Source organism: Papio anubis, chromosome 12 (genome assembly GCF_008728515.1).
Source record: "Papio anubis isolate 15944 chromosome 12, Panubis1.0, whole genome shotgun sequence".
NCBI classification, from domain to species: domain Eukaryota; kingdom Metazoa; phylum Chordata; class Mammalia; order Primates; family Cercopithecidae; genus Papio; species Papio anubis.
Genome location: NC_044987.1, coordinates 65712369 through 65737803, shown reverse-complemented (window position 1 = coordinate 65737803; position 25435 = coordinate 65712369). Strand labels below are relative to the sequence as shown.

The 25435-nt window shown below is 40.8% G+C and overlaps 1 protein-coding gene across 26 annotated transcripts in view; it reads right to left on the bottom strand.

Moving 5' to 3' along the window:
• The window catches only part of DNHD1 (dynein heavy chain domain 1), a 92547-nt gene that overhangs the window by 49467 nt on the left and 17645 nt on the right, over nt 1-25435 (bottom strand). For 25 of the 26 annotated variants that reach the window (XR_002517100.2, XR_002517099.2, XR_002517101.2 and 22 more), the window contains 7 exons: nt 22105-22278; nt 16188-16391; nt 15999-16109; nt 13534-13690; nt 5127-5381; nt 4878-5015; nt 4691-4742 (listed from right to left, as the gene is read on the bottom strand). Coding sequence is in view for 23 of the 26 variants with exons in the window: in XM_031653261.1 (XP_031509121.1) it covers nt 4691-4742; nt 4878-5015; nt 5127-5381; nt 13534-13690; nt 15999-16109; nt 16188-16391; nt 22105-22278 (1091 nt within the window). In the remaining 3 variants the exon portion in view is untranslated. Of the gene's footprint in view, nt 1-4115; nt 5016-5126; nt 5382-13533; nt 13691-15998; nt 16110-16187; nt 16392-22104; nt 22279-25435 lie in introns of those variants that run through there. The other variant, XM_031653262.1, reaches the window with a different exon arrangement.

Sequence of the window (25435 nt, the reverse complement as noted above, 5' to 3'; positions counted from 1 at the left end):
TTCTTAAATATAGCTAAAAGCAGGAAAGAGTGATGGAAAGATACAAAGAACCTGGTACTTGATGATCACTTTTAAGCCACTGAACAAGCTCTGGAAGCACCTACTTCAAGACTTCCTGTTTTGTTTTGTTGTTGTTGTTGTTGTTTAGGCCACTGTGGCTGAATCTAGCTGCATCATGAATTTTCTAGTTATAGGTGTGTAGTTTTGAGTTAAGATTACTTAATCCAAAATCAACCCCCATACTCAGGCCCATATAATAGATGTTTATAGCCAAACACAAGCACAGCTGAAGACTGCAACCTCCCCCATGATACACAACCTTCTAAGAGGATCTGCCCTTGCCTGTAGCTAAAAGCCAGTTATTTCGCACCATGACACATCCCCTTGCCATAGCTTATGAATAAATCATGCAATCTACAGGAGAGGCTGAATCAATCATACTCCTTGTCTTGAAATTGGAACTAAATCAGTCTCATGGACAGGAAAACTTAAAGATCACATAAAGTCAAGTATGGAGTTGGTGCCATAAAAAGTTTAAGTTATTTGAAAGAAGTAGTTATAAGGGAGCAGAAAGCCCAAAGGAAGCAGAGATAACTGGTCTCAGGAATCGGGACAGGGGAACTGGAAAGATGCACAGAGATGAAAAAAGAATAATCAGAAATTTGAGAGACAGGGGTTCTCTTCCTGATATTCTAGTTTCAAATTCTGTGAAGATGGGTGCTGTTACTTCTTCTGTACCTTTGAATTTAGTAACTGTCTGTTTCATGAGCTCCAAAATATAAGACAAGCTTGAAGAGCAGTGATTCAAGGTGCCAAGACCTATGAGAGTGCTCAGGCAATATGGTGCTATACAAAGTCAATTGTGATTCCAAGCAATGGAAAGAAAAGCTAGTCTATTTTTAATGGAATTTGGCAAAATAACATACCAACAAAACAAAACAAAAATCACTAACTTCATAGCCAAGGTAAGAATGAAATAAACTTTGCTTATAATGAGAATTTTTTTCTTTTTAATTTTAGATATGGTATCTCTGTCACCCAGGCTGGAATGCAGCGGTGTGATCATGCCTCACTGCAGCCTCAAACTCCTGAGATCAAGCAATCCTTCCACCTCAGCCTCCTGAGTAGCTAGGACTATAGCTGCACACCATCATGCCTGGCTAATTTGTAAATTTTTTGTAGAAACAGGGTCTCACTATGTTGCTCACACTGGTCTCGAACTCCTGGCCTCAAGTAACACTCCCGCTTCGGCCTCCCAAAGTGCTGGGATTACAGGTGTGAGCCACTGTGCCTGGCCATAAGAAGAAATTTGAAATCAACTAAATCAAAGAAATGTAATTTACCTGCCATTTCTAAGGGATTTGGGACTTCAACTGAAAATTCATATGTATTGATATAATACATATAAGTCAACATGGAGTTGAATTTTAAAATATCAATCCAACTTGAAAGGCTTCAATGATATAGATCTTTAATATAGGTTTCCTTGAATGAGTGACTCAGACATTCCACACAGAGCAAAGCTTCTAGTTAAACATATTTATACGACTCCTCATATCTCCAGGGTTTCTTTCTCACAGAGCGGCAAGGAAAAAAAAGAAATCTTTCCTTCTCTCTCATCTATAAGTCTACTCACAGTCACACTGCTTCCCTCTATATTTCCTCTTCCTGGTCCTACTGTTCATACCTCATACTCCAAAGAGAGCTTCCCTGTGCAGTCCCCTTGCAAAAAATCAGTTTTCATTTTTTACATTACATCTCCAAGCTAATTTCGGCTATCCCAACCAAAATGTAATATCAAGAGATTATATAATTAAAATTAGGCAATTCTTCGTCTCTTTTCAGTGTAACAGATTTATCTTACCGCAAATATCAAAAAGTTATTCCAATCTTAATAGGATATTGCCATATTAAAGTTTAAGGTTTTTGAATTTGACATCTGACAGATGAGAAAAGTGATTATCTGATTGCGCTTTCTGAGTTTTGAACTGCAGAAAACATCTGATAAGATTGTAAGGACGTCAGATAGTAATAGTAATACTCTCTTGTTTAGTTGTAAAATGTTCTGTGGAAAAATATTGGAGAACACAGTTTAAGACTGGAGAATATGTTGCAACTATTTTATTAATAATACACTGAGTATTCTTTTAGTGATTAGAATCTAGTCAATGTATACATTTCTATTGAAAAGGAGTTAATTTTCATACTTTTGTGTGTAAGTGGGGCTACTGAAATTATTTTGTAATTTAGTTAAAAGGCCATACAAATTTTGGCTCATTTAAGTAAAAGTTTTCTCAGTTGGATGCACCTTTCTTAAAGACTACTAGTAGTGTTTTAACTGCTACTTCTTTGCGTTTATTCAAAATGTACTCCACTTTTTAAACTTTTATTTTAGATTCCGGGGTACATGTGCAGGTTTGTTATATAGGTAAACTCGTGTCACAGGAGTTTTTTGTACAGATTATTTTGTCACAGTACTAATCCTAGTACCCAATAATTGTTTTTTTCCATTCCTCTCCTTCTGCTCACCCTCCACCCTCAAGTAGGCTCCAGTGTCTGTTGTTCCCCTCTTTGTGTCCATGAGTTCTCATCATTTAGCTCCCACTTATAAGTGGGAGTCACAACAAAACCAAAATTGACAAATGGGATCCAATTAAATTTAAGAGCTTCTGCATAGCAAAAGAAACTGTCAACAGAGTAAACAGACAACCTACAGAAGGGGAGAAAATATTTGCAAACTATGCATCTGGCAAAGGTCCAATATCTAGCATCTATAAGGAACTTAAACAAACTTACAGGAAAAAAAAAATGGCCCCATTAAAAAGTGGGCAAAGGACATGAACAGACATTTTTCAAAAGAAGACATACATGTGGCCAACAAGCATATGAACAAAAAGCTCAATATCATCGATCATTAGAGAAATGCAAATCAAAACTTTTTCATTTTTTTAAAGAATTTAAGGACAACAGAACTTTGGTTCTGGCTGGGCACGGTGGCTCATGCTTATAATCCCAGCACTTTGCAAGGCCAAGATAGGAGGACTGCTTGAGGATAGGAGTTCACGACTAGCCTGGGCAACATAGCAAGACTCCATCTCTACAAAAAACTTAAAAATTAGCCAGGCATGGTGGTATGTGCCTGCAGTTGCAGCTACTTGGGAGGCTGAGGCAAAAAGATGACTTGAGCCCAGGAGGTTGAGGCTGTACCACTGCACTCCAGCCCAGGTGACAGAGTGAGACCCTGTCTCAAAAACAAACTAACAACAAAAAGAACTTTGGTTTTGATTACTCCATTCTATTAATCTGATTTTCCATTCAGATCCCTTTTTTCTTCAAATTTTGTAGAAAAGTTCAAAAAATGGTACTATGAATACCCTTATTCATCCATTTAGATTAAACAATTAACATTTTGTCACATTGCATTATTTGTTTTTCCTTCTATCTTTTCATTCCCCTAAACATTCTGAAGGTAAGATACAAGCATCATGACATTTCACCCCTAAACATACCAGCTGTGTGCTTTTTTAAAAGCAGAAGGGACAACCTAACGTGAATATTTTCAGTTTCACTGGAAATTAGATTGAAAATGCAAGAGGTTTTTTTTTGCTCCTTTTAACCATTCAAAAAATACTACAGCATATTTATAACATGAATTAGTACCGCATATGGTGAGAAAATATTGTGAAATGTCTGATTTATCTACATCTTTAATGCTAATAAAGTAAGAAGGCACATCTGTAGCACGTATTTCTATGTGCTGAGCACCATACTAGACACATGACCTCTTTTAATCTTTAAAATAATTCTTCAGGTTAGGTATGTTTGTTATTCCCACTTTGCAGACTAGTAAACTAATGAGTCTGACTCCAGAGCCTTACTTCTTTCCACAGCACCATGTAAAACAAATATCAATAGTCTCTATCAATTAACCTAAATTTATTTGAGGAAAATAACGTGCCCCAACTGGTGTATAATTTGTAAAAGACGCAGAATCCTTGCAATGAACCTTTTTCCTCCTTGTCACCTATTTCCTAAAATTAATGCTATGTCTTTAATTCTTCTGATAGAAGTTGAATGAGGAAATTAAAAAGTATTGATGAGTCAGATGTGACTGATTGCATTTAATGATTTTATTTGTGACAGCATTAGTATCCTAAATAAGAGAAATGTGAAGATATATTTCCACCCTGATGGTTAATAAGTGTGAAGATTGATAATCAATAATAATTAGTAACCATGAAATGTTTCAATAATACCGATGAATTAATCCATATGAAATGAAAGAGAGCTATATGACATAAAGCAAGTGTTGAGCAAGCAGAGCTCTTCAAACAAGTACAAATTTACTTAGCAATAAAGTTCAGTAGTAAATGAAATGCAATTATGGCACTGGAGAAAAACCTCACACAGTTTTGGATGAACCAGGTTTGGAAGGACAATATACTCACACTCTTTCATACACCCTCTCATTGCACACACATACACAGAAGCACGTGAATTTGTGAGCAAAAACACTCCCTGACCTTTCTACCCACAACACACATGTGCAGTACCCAGGTTAGAGCTGTTCCATCCACACCCAATGCCTGACTCTATAGCCTGGAACTCCTGCCTTCTTCCCATGCCATTCGTACTTGTGCCCTTACCCTCCTTCGGCCTTCCTACCCCCTGCCTAGGTCTCCCTAAATACCTTCAGAATACAGGGAATCCGAAGAGGTCTTCAGGTCTGCAGACTGTACTACCTTCATGCCAGGATATGGAGAAGGGGCAGAAATGGGAAAACAATGAGGGATTTAAACCAGGTTGTGAGAGTCTGATTACTCAGAGGATAGGAACTGGGAATTCCCACAGCCAGCTCTCTGCTCAATCCAGAATACCTGTAAGGCAGAGGTCTTGACAGACTGTAGGCCTCCAGTTAGAATCTGAATCATATTTTCAACACAGGGCACATGAGACAGTTGGTCATGATCATCAAAGACCAGCTGTGATGAGAGAAAGGGTTTCTGCCTTGGGGCCTGTTAAAAAAAAGGGTCAGGAAAGGTCGAGGGGCTAGATGTCAGTATACATTCCTCAGCATCTGGCCCTGGACTGCCTGCCACCTCCACATATGCCACCCACCACCTCACTTGAAGGATGTTGGCCACAAAAGAGGTTATCTGCTCTTCCAAGATAGAAATGAGGCTCTGACAAATCATGTAGTCGACCAGGCGGGCAAACTTTCCCAGCTGCAGCCACCAGGCCTCTGCTTGCTTCAGCTTCTGCTCCAGTTGTTTGCGCTGTACCCTCTGAAGGTATATGGAGCCTTGGCCTGCCCTGATCCTGTTGCAGTTTTGCACTCGCTCCTGTAGGCCCTGTTGCATGTGGTATGTGTCCTCGTGAACCTGTAAGCATAGAGTAGAAACTCACCAGAGATAGGGTGATGGAGAGCAAACCAGCCACCCACTAGTCTGTGCAAACTCTCAGGTCCTGGAGTCTGGGACCTAGAACCTAGATATACACATGGAGAGCTCCTTTTTAGCAGAGTTTACCCCCACCCCACCTGACCCCCTCAATTTTTAAGTGACCAGAGAAGATATGAAATAGAGAACACATATTGAGAGGTCACAATGTGCTAATACAGTAGGCCAGGCCTGTCTACTGAAAACCCCCAGGGTGAAACTCAAATAGAAAATTTGTGTATATGTAAATGTAAGCGTTCACAATGCATAGAAGAGACAAAAAAAAAAAAAAAAAGACGGGATGAATAAGGCTAAATAATCATTTCAGGATATGGACTCTGGGTAATAATTAGGCCAGGTGATGTGGCCTGCTGAGTAGAATGATATTGCTTTATGTTACAATAGAAGCTGTTTCTGGGCACTGATATAGACTTTCTATTAGAGGAGAGGGAATGTGGAATAAGAGCCTGGGAGTCTTTTTGTGGGTTCTTTCAGATCTGGGAGGTTCCCCAGCCTATAAAGGCTGCTGACAATTGCCAACACTCTGGGCTTTCACTGTTGAGGAACAGAGAAGAGGTACCAGAAAGCTATGCTTGGCCAGATGGATCCTTTGTCTTCCATGCTCTCCTGTCCCTTTTGATGCTCCCTAGAGCTTGTGATTAGAACTGATTGGTGTCTGTGAATTGTACTTCTGGTATCCATGAGCTCAAGCCCCAATCTTCTCAGACCCAAGCGTAAGACAGTTAAGTCCTAAGCATGGGACATCAAATACATACATGCCCTATGCGTATGATGATTTTGTATATGAGACTAAGTGAAGTGTTCTCTTCCATGTTCTAACAATACTCCCCAATACCCAGTGCTTCCCACTTCATAACCCTTAGTCTAGTGTACCATGATTTTGTTATTTATATAACTCATCGACTACACTGTAAGCTCCTTTAGGAGGCGATCTTATTACACCTTATTTCATTTCTCTATTGCTTAACACAGGGCCTGGCATGGTGTAGTTCCACAGTAAATGTTTGTAAAAAGAATGTATAATCTCACATTGAAAGAGCCTACTGAGTGCTATTAGGATAAAACCATACCAATGACAACAATAATAATTGCTAATACCATAGAACATAATCAGTATACATTTTTAAAGCACCAATACTAGGGGTGATAACGTACAAATTATAAGAAAAAAATGTTTAGGACGGGCACAGTGGCTCATGCTTGTAATCCCAGCACTTTGGAAGGCCAAGGAGGGTGGATCACTTAAGTTCAGAAGTTTGAGACCAGCCTGGGCAACATGGTGAAACCTGATCTCTGCAGAAAATACAAAAAATTAGTCGGGTGTGGTGGTATCAACTGCTGCAGTCCCAGCTACTCGAGAAGCTGAGGTGGGAGGATCACCTGAGCCCGGGAAGTCGAGGCTGCAATGATCCCTGATCATGCCACTGCACTCCAGCATGGGCAACAGAGTGAGATTCTGTCTCAAAAATAATAAAAATCCTGGAATTCTATGCCTAGTTAGAGTATCATTGAAGTTTGAGGATAAATAAAAACACTTTTTAGATATACAAAGACTCAGAAAATTTTCCATCCACAGATTCTCCCTTAAAAAAAATAAGGAATAGTATTAATATATTCCGGGCAGAGGAAAATGAATCCAAGAGGATAAAGTATTCTACAAAAGATTTGGTGGGTAAAGAAATCTGTGAGATATATTGTTAATTTTAAATAGTGCTATGGCCTGTGTGTTTGTGTCCCTCCAAAATTCATATTTTGAAATCTGAACCCATAAGGTGATGGTATTATGAGGTGGAGTCTTTGGGGAGGTGATTAGGTCATGAGGTCTCCAGTCTCAGGAATAGGATTAGTGCCCTTAAAAAAAAAAAAAAAAAGGTCCCAGATCATACAGTATTTGTCTTTCTTCGTCTGGCTTATTTCACTTAGCATAATGTCCCCAGGTTCATATGTGTTGTCATTAATGGCATTATTTCCTTCTTTTTGTGACTGAATAATATTTTATTGTATATATGTATTAACATCACAATTTATTTAACCATCCATCCATCAATGGACACATCGATGTTTCTATATCTTGGCTATTGTGAATAATCCTGCAATAAAAATGGGAGTATAGATATCTCCTTGAGATACTGATTTCATTTCCTTTGGGCATATACACAGAAGTGGGATTGCTGGATCATATGATAGTTCTATTCAAAGGGTTCAAACTTTTAGTTGTAAGATGAACAAGTTCTGGGAATCTAAGGTACCGCCTGTGTGGTAATGGATGTGTTAATTAATTTGATTGTGGTAATCATTACACAATGTATACATCTATCAAGTCATCACATTTTACACCTTGAATATATTCAATTTTTATTTGTTAATTTTACTTTTAAAAGGCCCCAGAGAGCTGGCTAGTCCCTTCTGCAGCAAGAAGGTGCCACCTATGAGGACTGAGCCCTTGCCAGACTCTGAATCTGTCATCACCTTGATGTTGGACTTCCCAGCTTCCAAGAATAAATGTTTGTTGTTTGAAAGCCACCGAGATTATGGTATTTTGTTATAGAGGCCTGAGTGGACTAAGGCAAATGAGTAGGTTATAAAACAAGAATGTTCATAACAATCTTGAAGTAAATTCCAGGAGATGTCAATATAAGAGTAATGGGAGGAAGAGAGAAGGGAAAGAAAAGTACGATAATGCCAAGGTTCTTATTCCTCTTGGGAACGACATGGATAAAAATTCATACTTGTCATTCATTCACTCAACAAATACTCACTGAGCACCTACTAAATGGCATACCCTACAGTAAGCACTAGAGATATATTAGTGAATGAGTACTTAAGTCCTTGCCCCTCCAGGAGGAGGGAGACAGCAAACATAATAAATACATAATTTATGGTGTACATAAAAAAGTGATTAGTATTGGCGGGGTGAGGTGGCTCACGCTTGTAATCCCAGCACTTTGGGAGGCTGAGGTGGGCGGATCACATGAGATTAGGGGTTTGAGACGAGCCTGGCCCATGTGGCGAAACCCTATGTCTACTAAAAATACAAAAACTAGCCGGGTGTGGTGGCGGGCACCTGTAATCCTAGCTACTCAGGAGGCTGAGGCAGGAGAATTGCTTGAACCCTGGAGGCAGAGGTTGCAGTGAGCCAAGATCGTGCCACTGCACTCCAGCCTAGGTGACAAGAATGAAACTCCGTCTCAAAAAAAACAAAACACACACACAAACAGAGTGATTGGAGTACTATGACAAAACAAAAGAGAGTGAAAACATGTATTTTAAAATGATTTTAAAACATTATTTAAAAATACATGTTACAAAAACTGAAAGAACAGCAAGCAGAAATGAACAAATCTATAGTTGTAGGTAGGAAGGGATATTTAACATATATCTCTCAGAAATTGAAAGACAAAGGAGGTTAAAAAATCACTGTGTCTTGACTGGGTGTGGTGGCTCATGCCTATAATCCCAGCACTTTGGGAGGTCAAGGTGGGAGGATCACTTGAGCTTGGAGTTTGAGACCAGCCTGGGCAACATGGTAAAACCCTGCCTCTACAAAAGAAATACAAAAATTAGCCAGGTATGGTGGCCCATGTCTGTAGTCCCAGTTACCCAGCAGGCTGAGGTGAGAAGATGGCTTGAGCCCAAGGGGGTGGAGGTTGCAGTAAGCCAAAATCATGCCACTGCACTCCAGCCTGGGTGACAGAGTGAGACCCTGACTCAAAAAAAAAAAAAAAAAAAAAAAATTGTGTCTATAGAATATTTGAATACAACAATGAATGAGCTTGGCCTAACACATATTCTTTTAGGTTGGGTTTCCTAGAAGCAGACCCTGAGACAGGGATTTGGAGAAATGTGATTTATTAAAGGAATGATCTTCAGGGAAACAAGAGCCTCTAAGGGAGTAAACAAGGCAGAAAAGAGAAGGGGAAAGTACCCAGCAAGATCTCAGCTAAATTCTATTTTTGATCTGATCTGGAGTGGGGAAGGAGGCTTTGGAATGTTCTAGTCGTATTGTAGAGTTGTCACGCCTTGAAGCAAGTAAGGAAAAAAAAGGCTGAGGAACTGTTCCTTATGAGAGAGACTAAAGTAAGCACTGAATTCAATACATAATTCTGGTTTGGATCCTGAAGAACGAAAAAATATAGTAATAAAGGACATTATTAGAATAATTGCCAAACTTTGAATAAAGATTGGAGATTAGATAACAGAGTTGTATCAAAGTGAAATTTCCTAATCTTTGATCATTGTACTATAGTTATAAAAGAAAATGTCCTCGTTCACAGAAAAAACATACTGACATATATAGGAGTTGCTATGATTTGAATGATTTGAATGTGTCTCCCAAAAGTTAATGTGTTGGAAACTTAATTGCCATGGTAACAGTTTTAAGAGATGGGGTCTTTAAGAGGTAATTAGCCAAGAGGGCTCAACCCACATGAAAGGATCAATGTTTTGATCATGGGAGTGGGTTAGTTATCATGGGAATGGATTACTGATAAAAAGGATGAGTTTGGCCTGATTTCCCCTCTCCTCTCTCTGTCTCATATTCATGTCTCATCACTATGTGATACCCTCCACCATGGGATGAGACTTGCCAGATGCTCTTGGACTTCCCAGCCTCCAGAACCATGAACCAAATAAACTTTTATTCTTTATAAATTACCCAGTCTTTGGTATTCTATTATAGCAACAGAAAACAAACTAAGACAGGGTAAGGGAGCTGATACCTGCAATTTACTCTCAAATGATTTAGAAAATAATGTGTACATGTTTAGACAAAAAGAAAGAGCATAAATGATAAAGCGAATGGGAAAAATAATCTATATAAAGGATATGTGAGAGTTTATCTTACTATCCTTACAATTCTAATAAGTTTGAAATTGTGTCAAAATACAAAATCACAGAAGGAAGGAAGGAAGGAAGGAAAGAAGGTAAAAAGGGAGGAAGGGAGGAAAGAAGGGAGGGAGGGAGAAAGGAAAGGAAAGGAAAAAGGAAAGGAAAGGATGGAGAAGAGAGACAGAGGGAGGGAAAAGAAAAAAATAAGTGTTGGTAAGAACGAAAGGCAACTGAGGCCAGGTGCAGTGGCTCACACCTGTAATCCTAGCACTTTGGGAAGCCAAGGCAGGTGGATCACTTGAGATCAGGAGTTCAAGACCAGTATGGCTGAGATGGTGAAACCCTGTCTCCATTAAAAATATAAAAATTAGCTGGGCGTTGTGGCTCACACCTGTAATCCCAGCTACTTGGAGGCTGATGCAGAAGAATCACTTGAACACGGGAGGTGGAGGTTGCAGTGAGCTGAGATCACACCACTGCACTCCAGCCTGGGAGACACAGCCAGACTCACACCTGTAATCCCAGCACTTTGAGAGGTCAAGGCAGGTGGATCATGAGGTCAGGAGATCAAGGCCACCCTGGCTAACACGGTGAAACCCTGTCTCTACTAAAAATACAAAAAAAATTAGCTGGGCGTGGTGGCAGGCACCTGTAGTCCCAGCTGCTCAGGAGGCTGAGGCAGGAGAATGGTGTGAATCTGGGAGGCAGAGCTTGAAGTGAGCCGAGATCGCACCACTGCACTACAGCCTGGGTGACAGAGTGAGACCCTGTCTCAAAAAAAAAAAAAAAAAGAAAGAAAGAAAGAAAGAAAGGCAGCTGGAAATCAACATCATTGATGGAAATGTAAACTGGTACAACCACTCTGGAAAACTGTTTGGCAGTGTAAAACATACATATATTCTATTCTAGCAACTCCACTCCTGGAATATATATCCCCAAAAAATAAATGCTTATGTTCACCAAAAGGTATGCATGTACAAGAATGTTCATAGCAGTATTATTCATAATAGCAAAAAACTGGAACCAACCCAAATGTCCACAATAGGAGAATGAATATATAAATTGTGGTCATTCATACAGTGAAATACTACATAGCTATACAAAAAGTGTGAACCACTGATACCTACAACATTATGGATAAATCTCACAAACATAATGTTGACTGAAAAAAAGTCAGGCAAAAAGGAGCACACACTGTCCAATTCTAGTTATATGAAATTCAAAATGAGACAAAATTAACCTGTGGTGACACAGGTCAAAGTACTGGTTACCTCTGCGGGGTTATCAATGAAAAAGGTACCAGGGAGCTTGCTGGGGTGCTGGAAATGTTCTCTATCATGATCCGGGTATACAAATATATAGCAATACAAATACAAATGCAAAAAATTCAACAACTGTACAGTTAAAATTTGTCTACTGTATATGAATTATACCTTCATATAAAAAATTGACTGCTGGATTTCAAAAATTTATAACTATTTTTGTAACATTAAAGGTAGGATTGAGGAACTGAGAGGTAGAAAAAGGCTGTGGAGCAGCTCACCCCCCATCTCCTGCCTCATTCAGATTGGTACAAGGGCAGGTCCAGCATTTATTGCCTGAAGGCTAAAGGCCGCTGTCTCCTTTTCACTCCTGCACCTTGGCTTTATGATCCTGACATTGCTGATGCCTTTAGCCCCTTTCCTCTAAACCTCCTGAAGACTGACTATGAATTTCCTTTTTAGCCACACTTCTAAAACATCCAAAGAAGATATCACTGAAGAGTCCAATCAATACAAACTTGTAAAATACGCAGAGGTTCTGTTAAATCCAAGGTTTTAAACTCTGTGGAGCTGTTATTGAACGTCTTTGTGCAAAGACGTTCAATAATATCCCTAGGTTCCTGGGATACATCAATGAATGAAACAAAGATCTCTACCCTTGTGGAGGTTACAATCTATCATGAGACATTAGTAAAAATAGTAAGCAAATTATATAGTATTTTTAAAGGTGAGAAGGAAGACAGAAAAAGGAAAACAGAGTAGGATAAGGAAGATAGGTAATTCTTAGAAGGGGAAGGAATTTGACTATTCAAAATTTTGTGAAAATGTTTTATTATAGGTATTTTTAAACATTTAAGATTTCATCCAAGAGCAATCAACAGAAGTTATTGCTTCCTCCTAGGAATAGAAATTCCTTGCAGTCGGCCGGGTGCAGTGGCTCACACCTGTAATCCCAGCACTTTGGGAGGCCAAGGCGAGCAGATCACAAGGTCAGGAGATGGAGACCATCCTGGCTAACACGGTGAAACCCCGTCTCTACTAAAAATACAAAAAAATTAGCCAGGCGTGGTGTCGGGCGCCTGTAGTCCCAGCTACTTGGGAGGCTGAGGCAGGAGAATGATGTGAAGCCGGGAGGCAGAGCTTGCAGTGAGCCAAGATCGTGCCACTGCACTCCAGCCTGGGCGACAGAGCAAGACTCCATCTCAAAAAAAAAAAAAAGAAAGAAATTCCTTGCAGTTGAGGCCATTTTTGGACTTCAGAATTCTGTCCTTTGTGATTAACCTGCTCTGATGGAGTTTAGAGCAACAGGTAGAACCCAAAACCTGGCTCAAGCCAGGCAAGGTATACCTCCTTCACATTAATTAGTTATTTTCACAAAACCTGGGTGGGCCTCCTCTCTCAGAACTGGACTATCTATACATGGTAATTAGCCATAGTCCTGTGTGAATATCCAGCCCCACCTAACAACAAACCATGATAACAGGCCATGGCAAGAGGCAAGTATACAGGAGGGCCTCCCAGAATTCCAGGCAGGGGGTGTGCATTGCAGATGCAACATACACATAATTAGGAAGGATTCCATCATTGCATCCTTCCACTAACCACAGTGGCCTTCCAAAAGTTCAAGATAGGTTCAAAGATAAGCTCAGCAGCATAAGAGACCAGGATTCCTGTTCTCAAATTCCCTAATTCCCAAAGGTCGGCATAAACAACAGACAAAATAAACATTGATATATTCCTTCTCCTCCCTGCTCCTAGGTCAAGATCAACTCGCAGGGAAAGGTCGAGTCCAAGCCTCTGCACACCTGTTATTGATTCGTCCATCCGAGAGTAGAAACTGCTGTTGCTGGGCAGGAAAATGGCTCTGATTCAACTGCAGAGTCCAGGTCTCACAGTGGATTCCAGGAGAAACTTAATGAAAGGAGGCTGAAACTCTGGGGAGCTCAACTTGGAGAAAAGGTCTACAATAAACTAGAGCCTCTTACCAGTCGAAGAATGGATGTGCAGAGGTTCAGGCAACGATGGAGCAGTCGTAGAGCCTTATGCTTCTCCTTGGCTAGAGCTTTCTGCAGGTCCAGCAGCTCATAGCACCGATCCAGTTCCCGGGGTAGCCAGGATACAGAGTGTAGCTCCTGCAGAAGCCTAGAATCAAGGAGTAAGCTGGTCAGAGCTGGCATCCCAATCCTTCCTTAGATACCTTTGACCTCTTCTCAGCCTAACTTACCTCAGAGTGCACAAATAGTTACAGAGCTTGTAACATTACCAACAGTGACCAATAGTGACAGCTCCCTCTCGAGAGTTCTCTGAAAGAGTATAAGCCCAGAAAGCTGCTTTCTCAGCTATACAAGCTGAGGAAAGGCTTGGGGTATGTGCAAGTGCTTATACCTAGTGATTTCTCTGCTAGAAGAGAGGGTCAAATAAGTACCAAGATCTGACTTAGAAGGAGAGACAGCAGAGGCTTCTTCCTTGGAATAGAGAAAACTAAGGGTCCTAAAAGTCTAGGTGGACAGGTAAATTTTAGGATCAAATGTGATGAAACTGGAACTTCTCTATGGGCTGCCCATCCCTGAGGAAGCTCAATCCTGTTATCCATACCTCCCAAGCCCCAGAGAACGCCACATCTGTAAACATCCTTGAAAAAGATAAAAGACTCCTAATAATCAGACAGGATGGTCACAATGGGCATCACTTATTCAGTGTCTACTGAGAGATACTGAATGTGGCACTTCGTATTCACAGTCTCGTTTAATTCTCATTACAGAATTAAATGTAGAAATCTTTATCTGAGTTTTAAGATCAGGAAACTGAGGCTCAAATACTAAAGTCCCTTGCTAGTACTCAAGGTCTAAATAAGATTTGTCCAGCCTCCCAAGCCCTTATGCTCTTAATTACACCATGATGATTAGGCTAGACTGGAGGATGAAACCCCCTAGAGCAGAAGTTGCAAACTGGGTTAAATTCAGTGGAAAAGTTTTTCAAAATGAGTCACTAAGAGTTGGCTAGCATACAGTATTTTAATAAAACTTTGAAGGCCTGGTGTGGTGGCTCATGCCTGTAATCCCAGCACTTTGGGAGGTCGAGGCAGGTGGATCACCTGAGGTCAGGAGTTCAAGACCAGTCTGGCCAACGTGGCAAAACTCTGCCTCTATTAAAAATAAAAAAAATTAGCCAGGCGTGGTGGTGCATGCCTGTAATCCCAGCTACTCGGGAGGCTGAGGTGGGAGAATTGCTGGAACCCAGGAGGCAGAGGTTGCAGTGAGCCAAAATCATGCCATTGCACTCCAGCCTGGGTGACAAGAGCGAAACTCTGTTTTTAAAAAAAAAAAAAAATTGAGTTAAAATTTGGTTGAAATTTGAGTTAAAAATGAGAAATTTTGGGCCGGGCGCGGTGGCTCAAGCCTGTAATCCCAGCACTTTGGGAGGCCGAGACGGGCGGACCACGAGGTCAGGAGATTGAGACCATCCTGGCGAACACGGTGAAACCCCGTCTCTACTAAAAAATACAAAAAACTAGCTGGGCGAGGTGGCGGGCGCCTGTAGTCCCAGCTATTCAGGAGGCTGAGGCAGGAGAATGGCGTAAACCCGGGAGGCGGAGCTTGCAGTGAGCTGAGATAGGGCCACTGCACTCCAGCCTGGGCGACAGAGCGAGACTCCGTCTCAAAAAAAAAAAAAAAAAAAAAAGTGAGAAATTTCACAACAACATGTGGACTTCTAGGAAATCCTGAAATTTAAGGTGGCTGATCACACTGGACCTATATTCCCAAATGGCAACAATTAGTTGGAACTGAGTAGTGACTATCCTCTTTAGATGCAGTCTCCAGATTGCACTTCCCATGCTCCCTAATGTCTTCCACCTAAACCACTGCATTCCTTCAATACTTCCTGCTTAGGCCCTTTAGGCATCTGAATTTGCAACTCTTATCACAGAATATACCTAAGAGTAGCTGAGGAGTCGCGTAGGGAAAGCAAGGAAATATTGAAAATAGGAATAACCAACATTTTCCAAAAAAAAAAAGTATCCAAGTAATATCTTGGAAAGAACAGAGAGTTTGGATTCAAACAACCCCCAGATCTGACATTACACATAATTACGTGAGAGCAAGTGGTTTAAGATATATAATTACCTGGAGAATATTGCATATATTCTCCATAGAGAATATATTCTATTCATGAAATAGAATATAACCTTTTCAGAATATATATTCAGAATATATATTCAAACAAAAAACTGGTTATTTAACAGTATGTAAGATATGATCACATTTTGTATACGTGATAGAAAAGAGACTAGAAAGATATGCAACGAAATGTTCATAGTGGTTGGAAGGATTAAAGGTTTTTTTTCTTTGTGCTTTTTTGTATCTGTCAGATTTTCTACAACAAACATACTATTACCTTTAGTAAAACTAATTTTAAAAAACTCAATGAAGTTGTGTTTTTAATACCTCACCTACTAATATGGAGTAGCCCAGCTCCAAAGTGGGGCACAGCCAAGAGCAGATGATTCTCTAGGAAATTCCGGAGTCGATGCAGCCCCTGCAATCTCACATTCTTCTTCCAACTAGAAATTAGAGGTCAGTGATAATATACTGTTGCTGTCATCCATTTCCTACCAAATCACATATCTGTCATTACCTACCAGGTAAAGGACTTGCGTAAGAGGCAATACTTAAAGAATGGAATGAACTGGAGCTGTTGCCAGAGAACACAGTGATGGTGCCAGGTACCCAGTGTCATCGTCTCGCTACCTTCTACAGGATGTACGTGCAAGATCCCAAAGGGAGAGAAGATGTAGTGCTCGGCATTCACCTTGTCGGGTGGCACCACCATCAGGCTGTAAGGCCTTTAAAAAAAAAAGAGCTCTGATCAGTGAAGGCCCTGGTAACTTGGTCAGACTTTAAGAGACCAAAGGAGGATAGAGGAGATGAAAAAGGGAAACAGGAAGGCAGGCAGAAGAAAGGAGAAAAAGGGGGAAAGAGAACAGAATGATTTTTAAACTAGAAAGATGAAACAAATATTATTAAGAAACTGAAGCCAAAGGTAGATAGGAAGAAAGAAAAAGGCACCTAGCCAGTTCCAAGAAATTAATATCTTCACACGCAGATATCTTACATCCCATCAAATCTAAGACACTGTCCACCATAAGCTGCAGCATTATCTTATGAAATGCTAAGATAAAAATGCTTCTAATAAGATATTCCATCAATTTGTAAGATGCATCACAATTTTAGAGATGATAAATGTGAAAAATTCTCATTTCTAGAAATGATAAAATACATACATACTTGGGTACTGAAAGACATGAAGAGATAATCAGAATGTTATTTGGTGGAGTAACCGAGATTGGAGAAAAGCAGAGGAAGACTAGAAAATTAGAAACAGGCAAATAAAGAGGAAAATTGCAACCTAGTTACCTAGACAAGTACCTTTAGAGCCATCTTAAAAATCTTAGTTGGTCTTGGGTTCTCTTACTTCAGCAAAATGCACCTATATCCCACATTAAATGCAATATATATGTAGTGATATAATAGGTGTATCTAGTTACAGTAGGCCAGTTAGCATAATGCTATGTTTAGATACATTTAATAAAGCATTTATTTTTATTTTTCTGTTTTCTTTATATAACTCAGAGCCAGCAATATTTTTAAGTATTACATATATTTTTAGCACTTTAAAAGCTGTATCATAGGTCCTATAATGCCTAAGAGATAAAATAGCCCTCCTCTATCTCTTATCTCTCTCAACTTTCTAGAAAACATTGTTAAGCAAGTGACTTAAGAACATTTTAGATAGATACCAGAATGGACACACTAAGTCAAGTCATATTAAAACCTTGCTTTGTTTTTGACAAAGTTACTAAAGTGTCTCAAGTATAGTACTAATATCCCCAAATTACAGTTAGGAAAACTGAAACAAAGAGAAGTTAAAGCTTTGCCCAAGACAGTTAAGGGAACAATACAGGATTTAAAACCAAAGTTACCTGACTCATGCCCCTCTTTAATCAGTGGGCCATTTAGCTTCCCACAGTGAGGCTGCCTATGTTAACTGAGCCCTGGCTCTTCCCAAGAGGTATTTCCTTTTCCTATGACCTACTTAATGGAGGCTGCTGTTTCTGTGTAGGGCCAGGAGTTACGGAGTACCCTTCTCATTCGCAATGGCCACTACTCCTTTGGAGGAAATTCACTCATTCTACAAATGTTTAATAAGGCAAGCAGTGTGTAAGCCACTGAGGATACATCAGTGTTCAAGAAAAATTCACTCCCTGCCTTTATGGAACTTAGTTAAACCATTTATCAAGTTGTACCTCTGTTCAAGTATTGTGGTCAGCGATGGGGACGTAAAGATGACTTCTATATAGTCCTTGTCCTCGAAGGGCTCAGAATCAACTGGCATATGACATGATACTAGAGAGCAGATGGGGGAAATCAGTATCTTCCTGAGTCCCAGATCCAAACATTCAGCTGCTTCCACAACATCTCAAACTCCGTCTTGCTTGCATCTGAAACTCACCAAGTTCTGTACTAAACTCAGTATCTACTCCCACCAAATCTTTCCCTAATCTGGGCAATTAGTTCACTCATTCATTCAACAAATATTACTGAGTATCTACTCTATGCCAGACTGTTCTAAGCCCTGAGGATACATCATTAAACACAACAAACCCAAATCCCTCCCCGATGGAGCTCTCATTCTACTAGAGAAGATGATAAACATCATTAACAACAGGGAGGGGGGAAAACAGCAGGCAAAGGGAGATTGGCGGTGCCAGGGGAGAAGTGTAATTTTAAATGGGGTGGGTAAGGGTGGGGAAGTGACAGCTGAGCAAAGACTCAAGGAATAAAGGAGGTGAAGGAATAAATTCCTAAATGTAAATCAAACACTGGAGAAAATGCAATTAAAATTTTGATAAATTCAAACACATTTAAAAAACCTATTACATAGCAAATAAAGAAATAAAATGAAACAACTGAAAAAGTTATTTCTATTGATGGTGCACTAGAAATTTGGACCAACATTCCCACTTGAGAACAACTAGAAAAACTAGGCCAACTATCTGGATAACATATGAAACTGGATAATACATGAAATATAATATCTGTATAACACATCAGAGAACCCAAAAATGTAATCCCCCAGGCTTCAGGTTGAGACCCCAAATGGCTACAACACATGAGTAAAGTGGAACCAGAAATATACCTCCTCCTTGGTATGGGGCCTGAACTACAACTTTTGCTCATTTAGTTCCCTGAGTCTGTTGAAAGCTTGGCTCCTCTTTTCAGTATCTCAGGAATGTATAGTAAAATTGACATTTAACTACCTTGATATTGAGAGGAATTGAGAGGAGCCTCTGTCTGGGGAAAAGCAGCACCAAATGCTGAACTCAATGTAATGGGTTTCCTTCTTTGGCAGATCCTGGCCCTGTAATCATCCATTGCCTTTTTAGTTCTCTTGTCAATAGTTTCTTGTCTCTTTATGTGCCTAATTGTCTTTGATCGTGATGCTTCTCTGATTATAAAAGATGCTAATAGTTTAAAGCCCTATGCTTGTCATTTCCTTTCTGTAAGCTCTCCACTATGGTTTGTAGGCATTCCATCCCACACTGTCACCATTACTATCATTAGAGCCATGACAGTCAAGTGTAGCAGCCACTAGGTGCATCACATTCAACCACAAGTGATAATTTAATTAATTGTGATGCCACTATGTGTCATGGATTACTAGTATCCTATTTCCCATTAGCAAGGAATTCAATACTGTTTTAGGGCAAGGACATTACCAAATCAAAGAAGATCCTATATTAGAGGCTAGTTTCCTGGGGCCACTCATAATACCAGATACCGTGTTAGCCACGGTCCAGGCAGTAAAACAGAAACCATACTAGGCATTTCAACAAAGTGAATTTAATAAAGAGAATGTGTTTTTGAAAAGATGTCGAAGCCAGGCACGGTGGGTCATACCTGTAATCTCAGCACTTTGGGAGGCCAAGGTGGGTGGATCACTTGAAGCCAGGAGTTTGAGACCAGCTTGGCCAATATGGTGAAACCCTGACTCTACTAAAAATACACAAATTAGCCAGGCATATTAGCAGGTGCCTGTAATCCCAGCTACTTGGGAGGCTGTGGCAGGAGAATCACTTGAACTTGGGAGGTGGAGATTAAAGTGAGCCAAGATCGCCATGGCACTCCAGCCTAGGCGACAGAGCGAGACTCCATTTAAAAAAACAAACAAACAAACAAACAAACAAAAAAAACAGCTCCAGAACTAGAGGAACAAATGGAAGAGGTTTGGGTTATTAGAAGCTATGAGATTGGAGGAAGGGCCTTGCAGAGTTGAGACTCAAAACTCTGAATGCGGCTGGGTGCAATGGCTCATGCCTGTAATCCCAGCACTTTGGGAGACTGAGAAGGGAGGATAGCTTGAACTCAGGAGTTCGAGACCAGCCTGAGCAACAAAGTGAGATCCCATATCTACAAAAAATTTAAAAATTAGCCAGGCATGGTGGTGGGCACCTGTGGTCCCAGTCACATGGGAGGCTGAGGTGGGAGGATCACTTGAGCCCAGAAGATGGAGGCTGCAGCAAGCTGTGTTCCTGCCACTGCACTCCAGCCGGGGCAACAGAGCAAGACTGTCTAAAAAAAGAAAACAACAACAACAAAAAGAACTCTGAAGGAAAGGGGCTACCAGCTGGTGTTGGTACCTCTCAGCATTATGAAAAGGCTGATTCAGACAGTGCTGGCTCGGCCAGGCACGGTGGCTCACACCTGTAATCCCAGCACTTTGAGAGGCTGAGGCGGGTGGATCACTTGAGGTCAAGAATTCAAGACCAGCCTGACCAACATGATGAAATCCTGTCTCTACTAAAAATACAAAATTAGCCAGGTGTGGTAGCACATGACTGTAATCCCAGCTACTTCAGAGGCCGAGGCAGGAGAATCGCTTGAACCAGGGAGGTAGAGGTTGCTGTGAGCTGAGATCGTGCCATTGCACTCCAGCCTGGGCAACAAGAGTAAACTCTGTCTCAAAAAAGAAAAAAGAAAGTGCTGATGCCAGGGTGAAAGACCATTGCTGAGGCGATGATGGCAGAAAGAGCAAGCAAACGAAGCAGCAAGTCCCTTCCCCTCTTATCTTGCTGTCTAGTCTCCTAGTACTCTCCATTAATCAAACCTAATAGGAGGCCAGCTGAAAAAAGAGAAAAAGTTTACAGAATCTCAGCCTCAGTATCACAAAGCAGAGAGGGAGGAGAATTAGAATCAACAGACAATCAATTAATAACTGACAGATGCTCTCAGTGAACATTTATTAAATGAATTGATCAGTAAATGAATGAATGATATTGATCATTAGTGCTACCTAAGTTCAAGAGATCAGTGTGTGCAGGAAATAAGGTTCTTTGGGAGACTGTATTAGATACTGCTTAAGAGCATAAACTTTTGGATTAAGATAGTCCTAGGTTTAAATCCTAGTTACACCACTTATTATGTAGCTTTGGATAAATTACTCAACCTCTCTTATGTATCAGTCCACTCATCTCATATACCGAAATAATAATAGCACCTACCTGGTAGATGAAGATTAGGTAACCCATGTCATGAGTTTATTAGCACAGTGCCTAATATATTGAAGAGCCTGGTTAAAGGCAATTACTACAATTATTTCAGGGAGCAGATGGACTTGAATAGGGCTTTTAAAAATAGGTGAGATTTGAGCTGGGCATGGTGGCTCATGCCTGTAATTCTGGCAATTTGGGAGGCTGAGGCTTGAACCCAGGAGTTTCAGACCAGCCTGACAACATAGTGAGACCTCATTCTACAAAAAATAAATTTTAGAAAACTGGCCGAGTGTGGTGACTCATGCCTATAATCTCAGCTACTCAGGAGGCTGAGTGAAAGGATTGCTTGAGCCAGAGAGATTGAGACTGCAGTGAGCCATGATTGCGCCACTGCACTCCAGCCTGGGTGACAGAGTGAACCCTTGCTTCAAAATAATAACAAGAAGAATAAATTTTTAAAAGTAGGTGTGATTTGGATCTAATGAGAGGAAGTGAATAAATGCCTCTTGAGTCATGGGGAAGGAGGAGACCTGTTTTTACAGCCACATAGATAAATTAGAACCAGGAGGTAGAAGTTAAAAGAACACAGACTTTGATTCAGTCTAAGGAACAAGATGCCTGGAAAAAAATTTTCCTGACACTGCAAAGATTTAAACAAACACATGATTCTTCCATTGGAGTTGGAAGAGATCACCATAAAATTTACTTCTGAGGCTATGAACAAATGTTTCTATCATTCTAGGATAGAATAAAGAAGAGCAAAATATGAGAAAAGGATGTGTAAGACAAAAGTCTGCAAAAGCAAAGGGGAGTGAAGGGGAGGTAGAGAGTGGAAAGGAGGAGGAGGCTGAGGAGAAGGGAAGAGAGAGGGACACTGGAGTCAGAGGAGGAGTATGTGGAGAAAGGACAGGGAGAGGGGTGCACACGCGGAGAAAGAGGAGGCGGAAGATAGCACAGAAGGAAACCAGGCAGTGGGAGGAGAAGGGGCCTGGACATAGGCTCTCACCTAAAGTACCGGCTGGGAGCCACATTGAGATAGAGGAAATGGATCTTCTTCAGGTATCTCTCTGTCTTCAGAGCAGTCATCACCTGGCTACCCAGGAAGGAAGTCTCAGGTGAGAAGCCAGTGCTGCTCTTTTGGAGGGTCTTTTCCCTGGGAACTTCATAGTCAAGCTGAGACCTGTATGACAAAAAGTCAGGAGAGAAAAGGCAGAGCAAAAAGGTCAAGTACCTTAGAGGGAGGCCTTGCCACTGTTGACTAGTGAAAGGAGGAGCTAGATCAGGTGCCTGAGGAGACCTGACATGGCATTGTCAGAGCCTGACTACCATCTATATTCAAAGATACCACATACTGGGCAAATATAGTGTATTATGCAACACAGTTAGGTAACAATATTGACACAAACATGTGTGTGAGCAAACTCTCCCTTTCTGATAAACAAATAATCATTCTGGATTGATTGTAATTACCGTGAAGTCAGTATTACACAATACTGTGTACAAATAATGGGAAGACTTTATTTTTGCAACTCATTGCTATGTAAGTCCACAGTACTGGACTTCCCCTCCCAGCTCAACCTTCTTAGCCTTTCATATCTAATATTCTATCTTTGATTCCATTATACATGCTTTCCAACCCTGAATGATCTCCATGCCTGTTACATTTTCTGCTCTTCCCCCACCATCACCCAACCTCTAGCTTCATATTCTTTCCTTTCCTGCCAAGATCTAATGGTGGCCCCCTCAAGCCTGCACCAATACGCTCATCCTCTTACTCTTCTGCATTCTGGTCAAGAAAATTGGTATGGAAATTAGTTACCAATAACTCAAAAGGGAATGACTAATAATTTTTAGTCGGGGTGACCTGAGAGCGCACACAAAAAAACTCGGGAATGATTTAACTTAGACTTAGCCAGTCAGAATATACCAGTATCATTAACTGACCCAAACTTAGATCAACACAAATTTCCCCAGGGATAACACTGCAATCCTATTCTAGAATTCATATCAACAATATGGTTTATAACCTTTATAAATATGTCCTTGATGAACTGTTGTGTTAGATCAGGACATCTTAAATGGTATAATTGCTCTTATAGGTTCATTTTCTCAGCAAAGTCCTATATGATATGGTATATTCAGAAGATCACAAAACCAAGGACATTTGCTCCTCTACAGGTTCCTGGTGTCCAATCAGTTGTGGGCTCATTCTGCTCTGATGTCTTCACACAAGTCCTCAGGCAGCTACCTCTTTCAGGCCTCTCAAACTGCTATCCCTAACCCCATGCAAGCCCTGCTGAGCTCCCAGTTCCATCCCATTCTCTGTCTCCTTCCCTGCCTGGAGAAAGCTGAAGTTTTTAGCCATTAGCCAATTCCCTCAACTTCAGTTGCCTTCCCACACACTTATCTGTCCCCCAATTTCAGAGGAAGAGGTATCCTTTCTTCTCTGTAAGATTGATTCCTCCATCAGTGCTCTGGATCCCTTATTCTCTATGATATATTTTTAATCTACTCTTCTTGTTACCTTAATTTATTCGTTTAGTCTATGAATATTTACTGAGCACCTACTTTTCAAGCACTATGTTAAGGGCTATCAACATCTCTCCATAAAAAAAAAAAAAAAAAGTTCCTACCCAGACACCAAAATTCTTTCAAGCTGCTGCCCTGCTATTTGTCTTTTTCCTTCAAGCTAAGCTTCACAAAAAAATTGTAAAATGCGATTTCCACTTCATCTTCCATTCACTCCTCAATGCACCACAATCTAGCTTCCTCCCCACAAAACTTAACCTCTTCCTTGTTACTACAGCCAATGAACATTTTCATTCTTCTTACTTGTCTCATTTAACATGTAATACTACTGACTGCTCCCTCCTCCTTGAAACTCTGTTTCACCTTCTAACCTGTGACAATGTTTTTGTTAATCTAATCTAGACCTGAACACTTCCCACAGGTACTTTCCCCTAACTACACACACATTCTCTCTCTCTCTCTCTCTCTCTCTTTCTCTCTCTCTCTCCCCCACCCCACCCCACCCCTAGAGGAGCAGCCAGGCAAAAGACAGTATTCTTTTGTTTTATAGCACTTATTACAATTTGTAATTATATTTTACTTGTTATCAACTTAACTATCTCTCCCTAACTAAACTGTAATACCTCAAGGGAAGGGATTGAGTCTGTCTCATTCACTTCTGTATCCCTAGAATCTTACAGTTCCTAATAAATGTAGCTATCCAACACTTATTAAATGAATGAATGCCTGGGAAGCCACTCCTGGAGAACATAATGCAAATGAAGCCATATTAGCTAGACCTTAGAGGTTTACTGCCAGGTTCAAAGGTAGGACAAAGAACTTGATCCCTTCCCAACATCTCAGCCCATGCCAATTCAGTTAAGTTCCCCTAGGAAACGAAACTTGTACTCAGGGCACAGGGCAGCTCTTTGAAAAAGGAAAAGATTCTGATAGGCCTACCATAAATTTGTGGCATTGGCCACCTTCCATCAGCACCTCAGGAGCCTACCTATCTATCCAACATTAGGCTTTAATGGAAAGACTTCACCCAGCCATAAACTTACAGCAAAAACTGCGGAAGTCAAGCTTAATTAAAGGTAAAACTAGCCTTCTTCCCAAACAGTAAATGTGCCACAGACAGCTGCAAAGCATTGTCTAGAAAATGAGGTCAGAGGACAAGAAGAATTCCAAGACTAAAGTTAAAGAACTCTCTTGGGCGCGGTGGCTTATGCCTGTAATCCCAGCATTTTGGGAGGCCAAGGTGGGCAGATCACTTGAGACCAGGAGTTGGAAACCTAGCCTGGCCAACATGGCGAAACACTGTCTCTACCCAAAATACAAAAATTAGCTGGGCATGGTGGCATGAGCCTGTAATCCCAGCTACTCGGGAGGCTGAGGCAAAAGAATCACTTGAACCTGTGAGGCAGAGGTTGCAGTGAGCCAAGATCAGGCCACTGCACTCTAGCCTGGGCGACAGAGTGAGACTGTTTCAAAAAAAAAAAAAATCTACAGTTAAAGAATGCTGAGAAGAGAAGGTCTCTGTAAGCATTCTGAAATCCTGTAGAGAGCTCTGCCAGCCAGATATTTTTAAAAAGAAAAAAACAGGGCTGGGCGCAGTGACTTACGCCTGTAATCCCAGCACTTTGGGAGGCAGAGGTGGGCGGATTATGAGGTCAGGAATTCGAGACCAGCCTGGCCAACATAGTGAAACTCCGTCTCTACTAAAAATACAAAAATTAGCTGAGTATGGTGGCACATGCCTGTAGTCCCAGCTATTCAGGAGGCTGAGGCAGGAGAATCACTTGAACCCGGGAGGTGGAGGTTGCAGT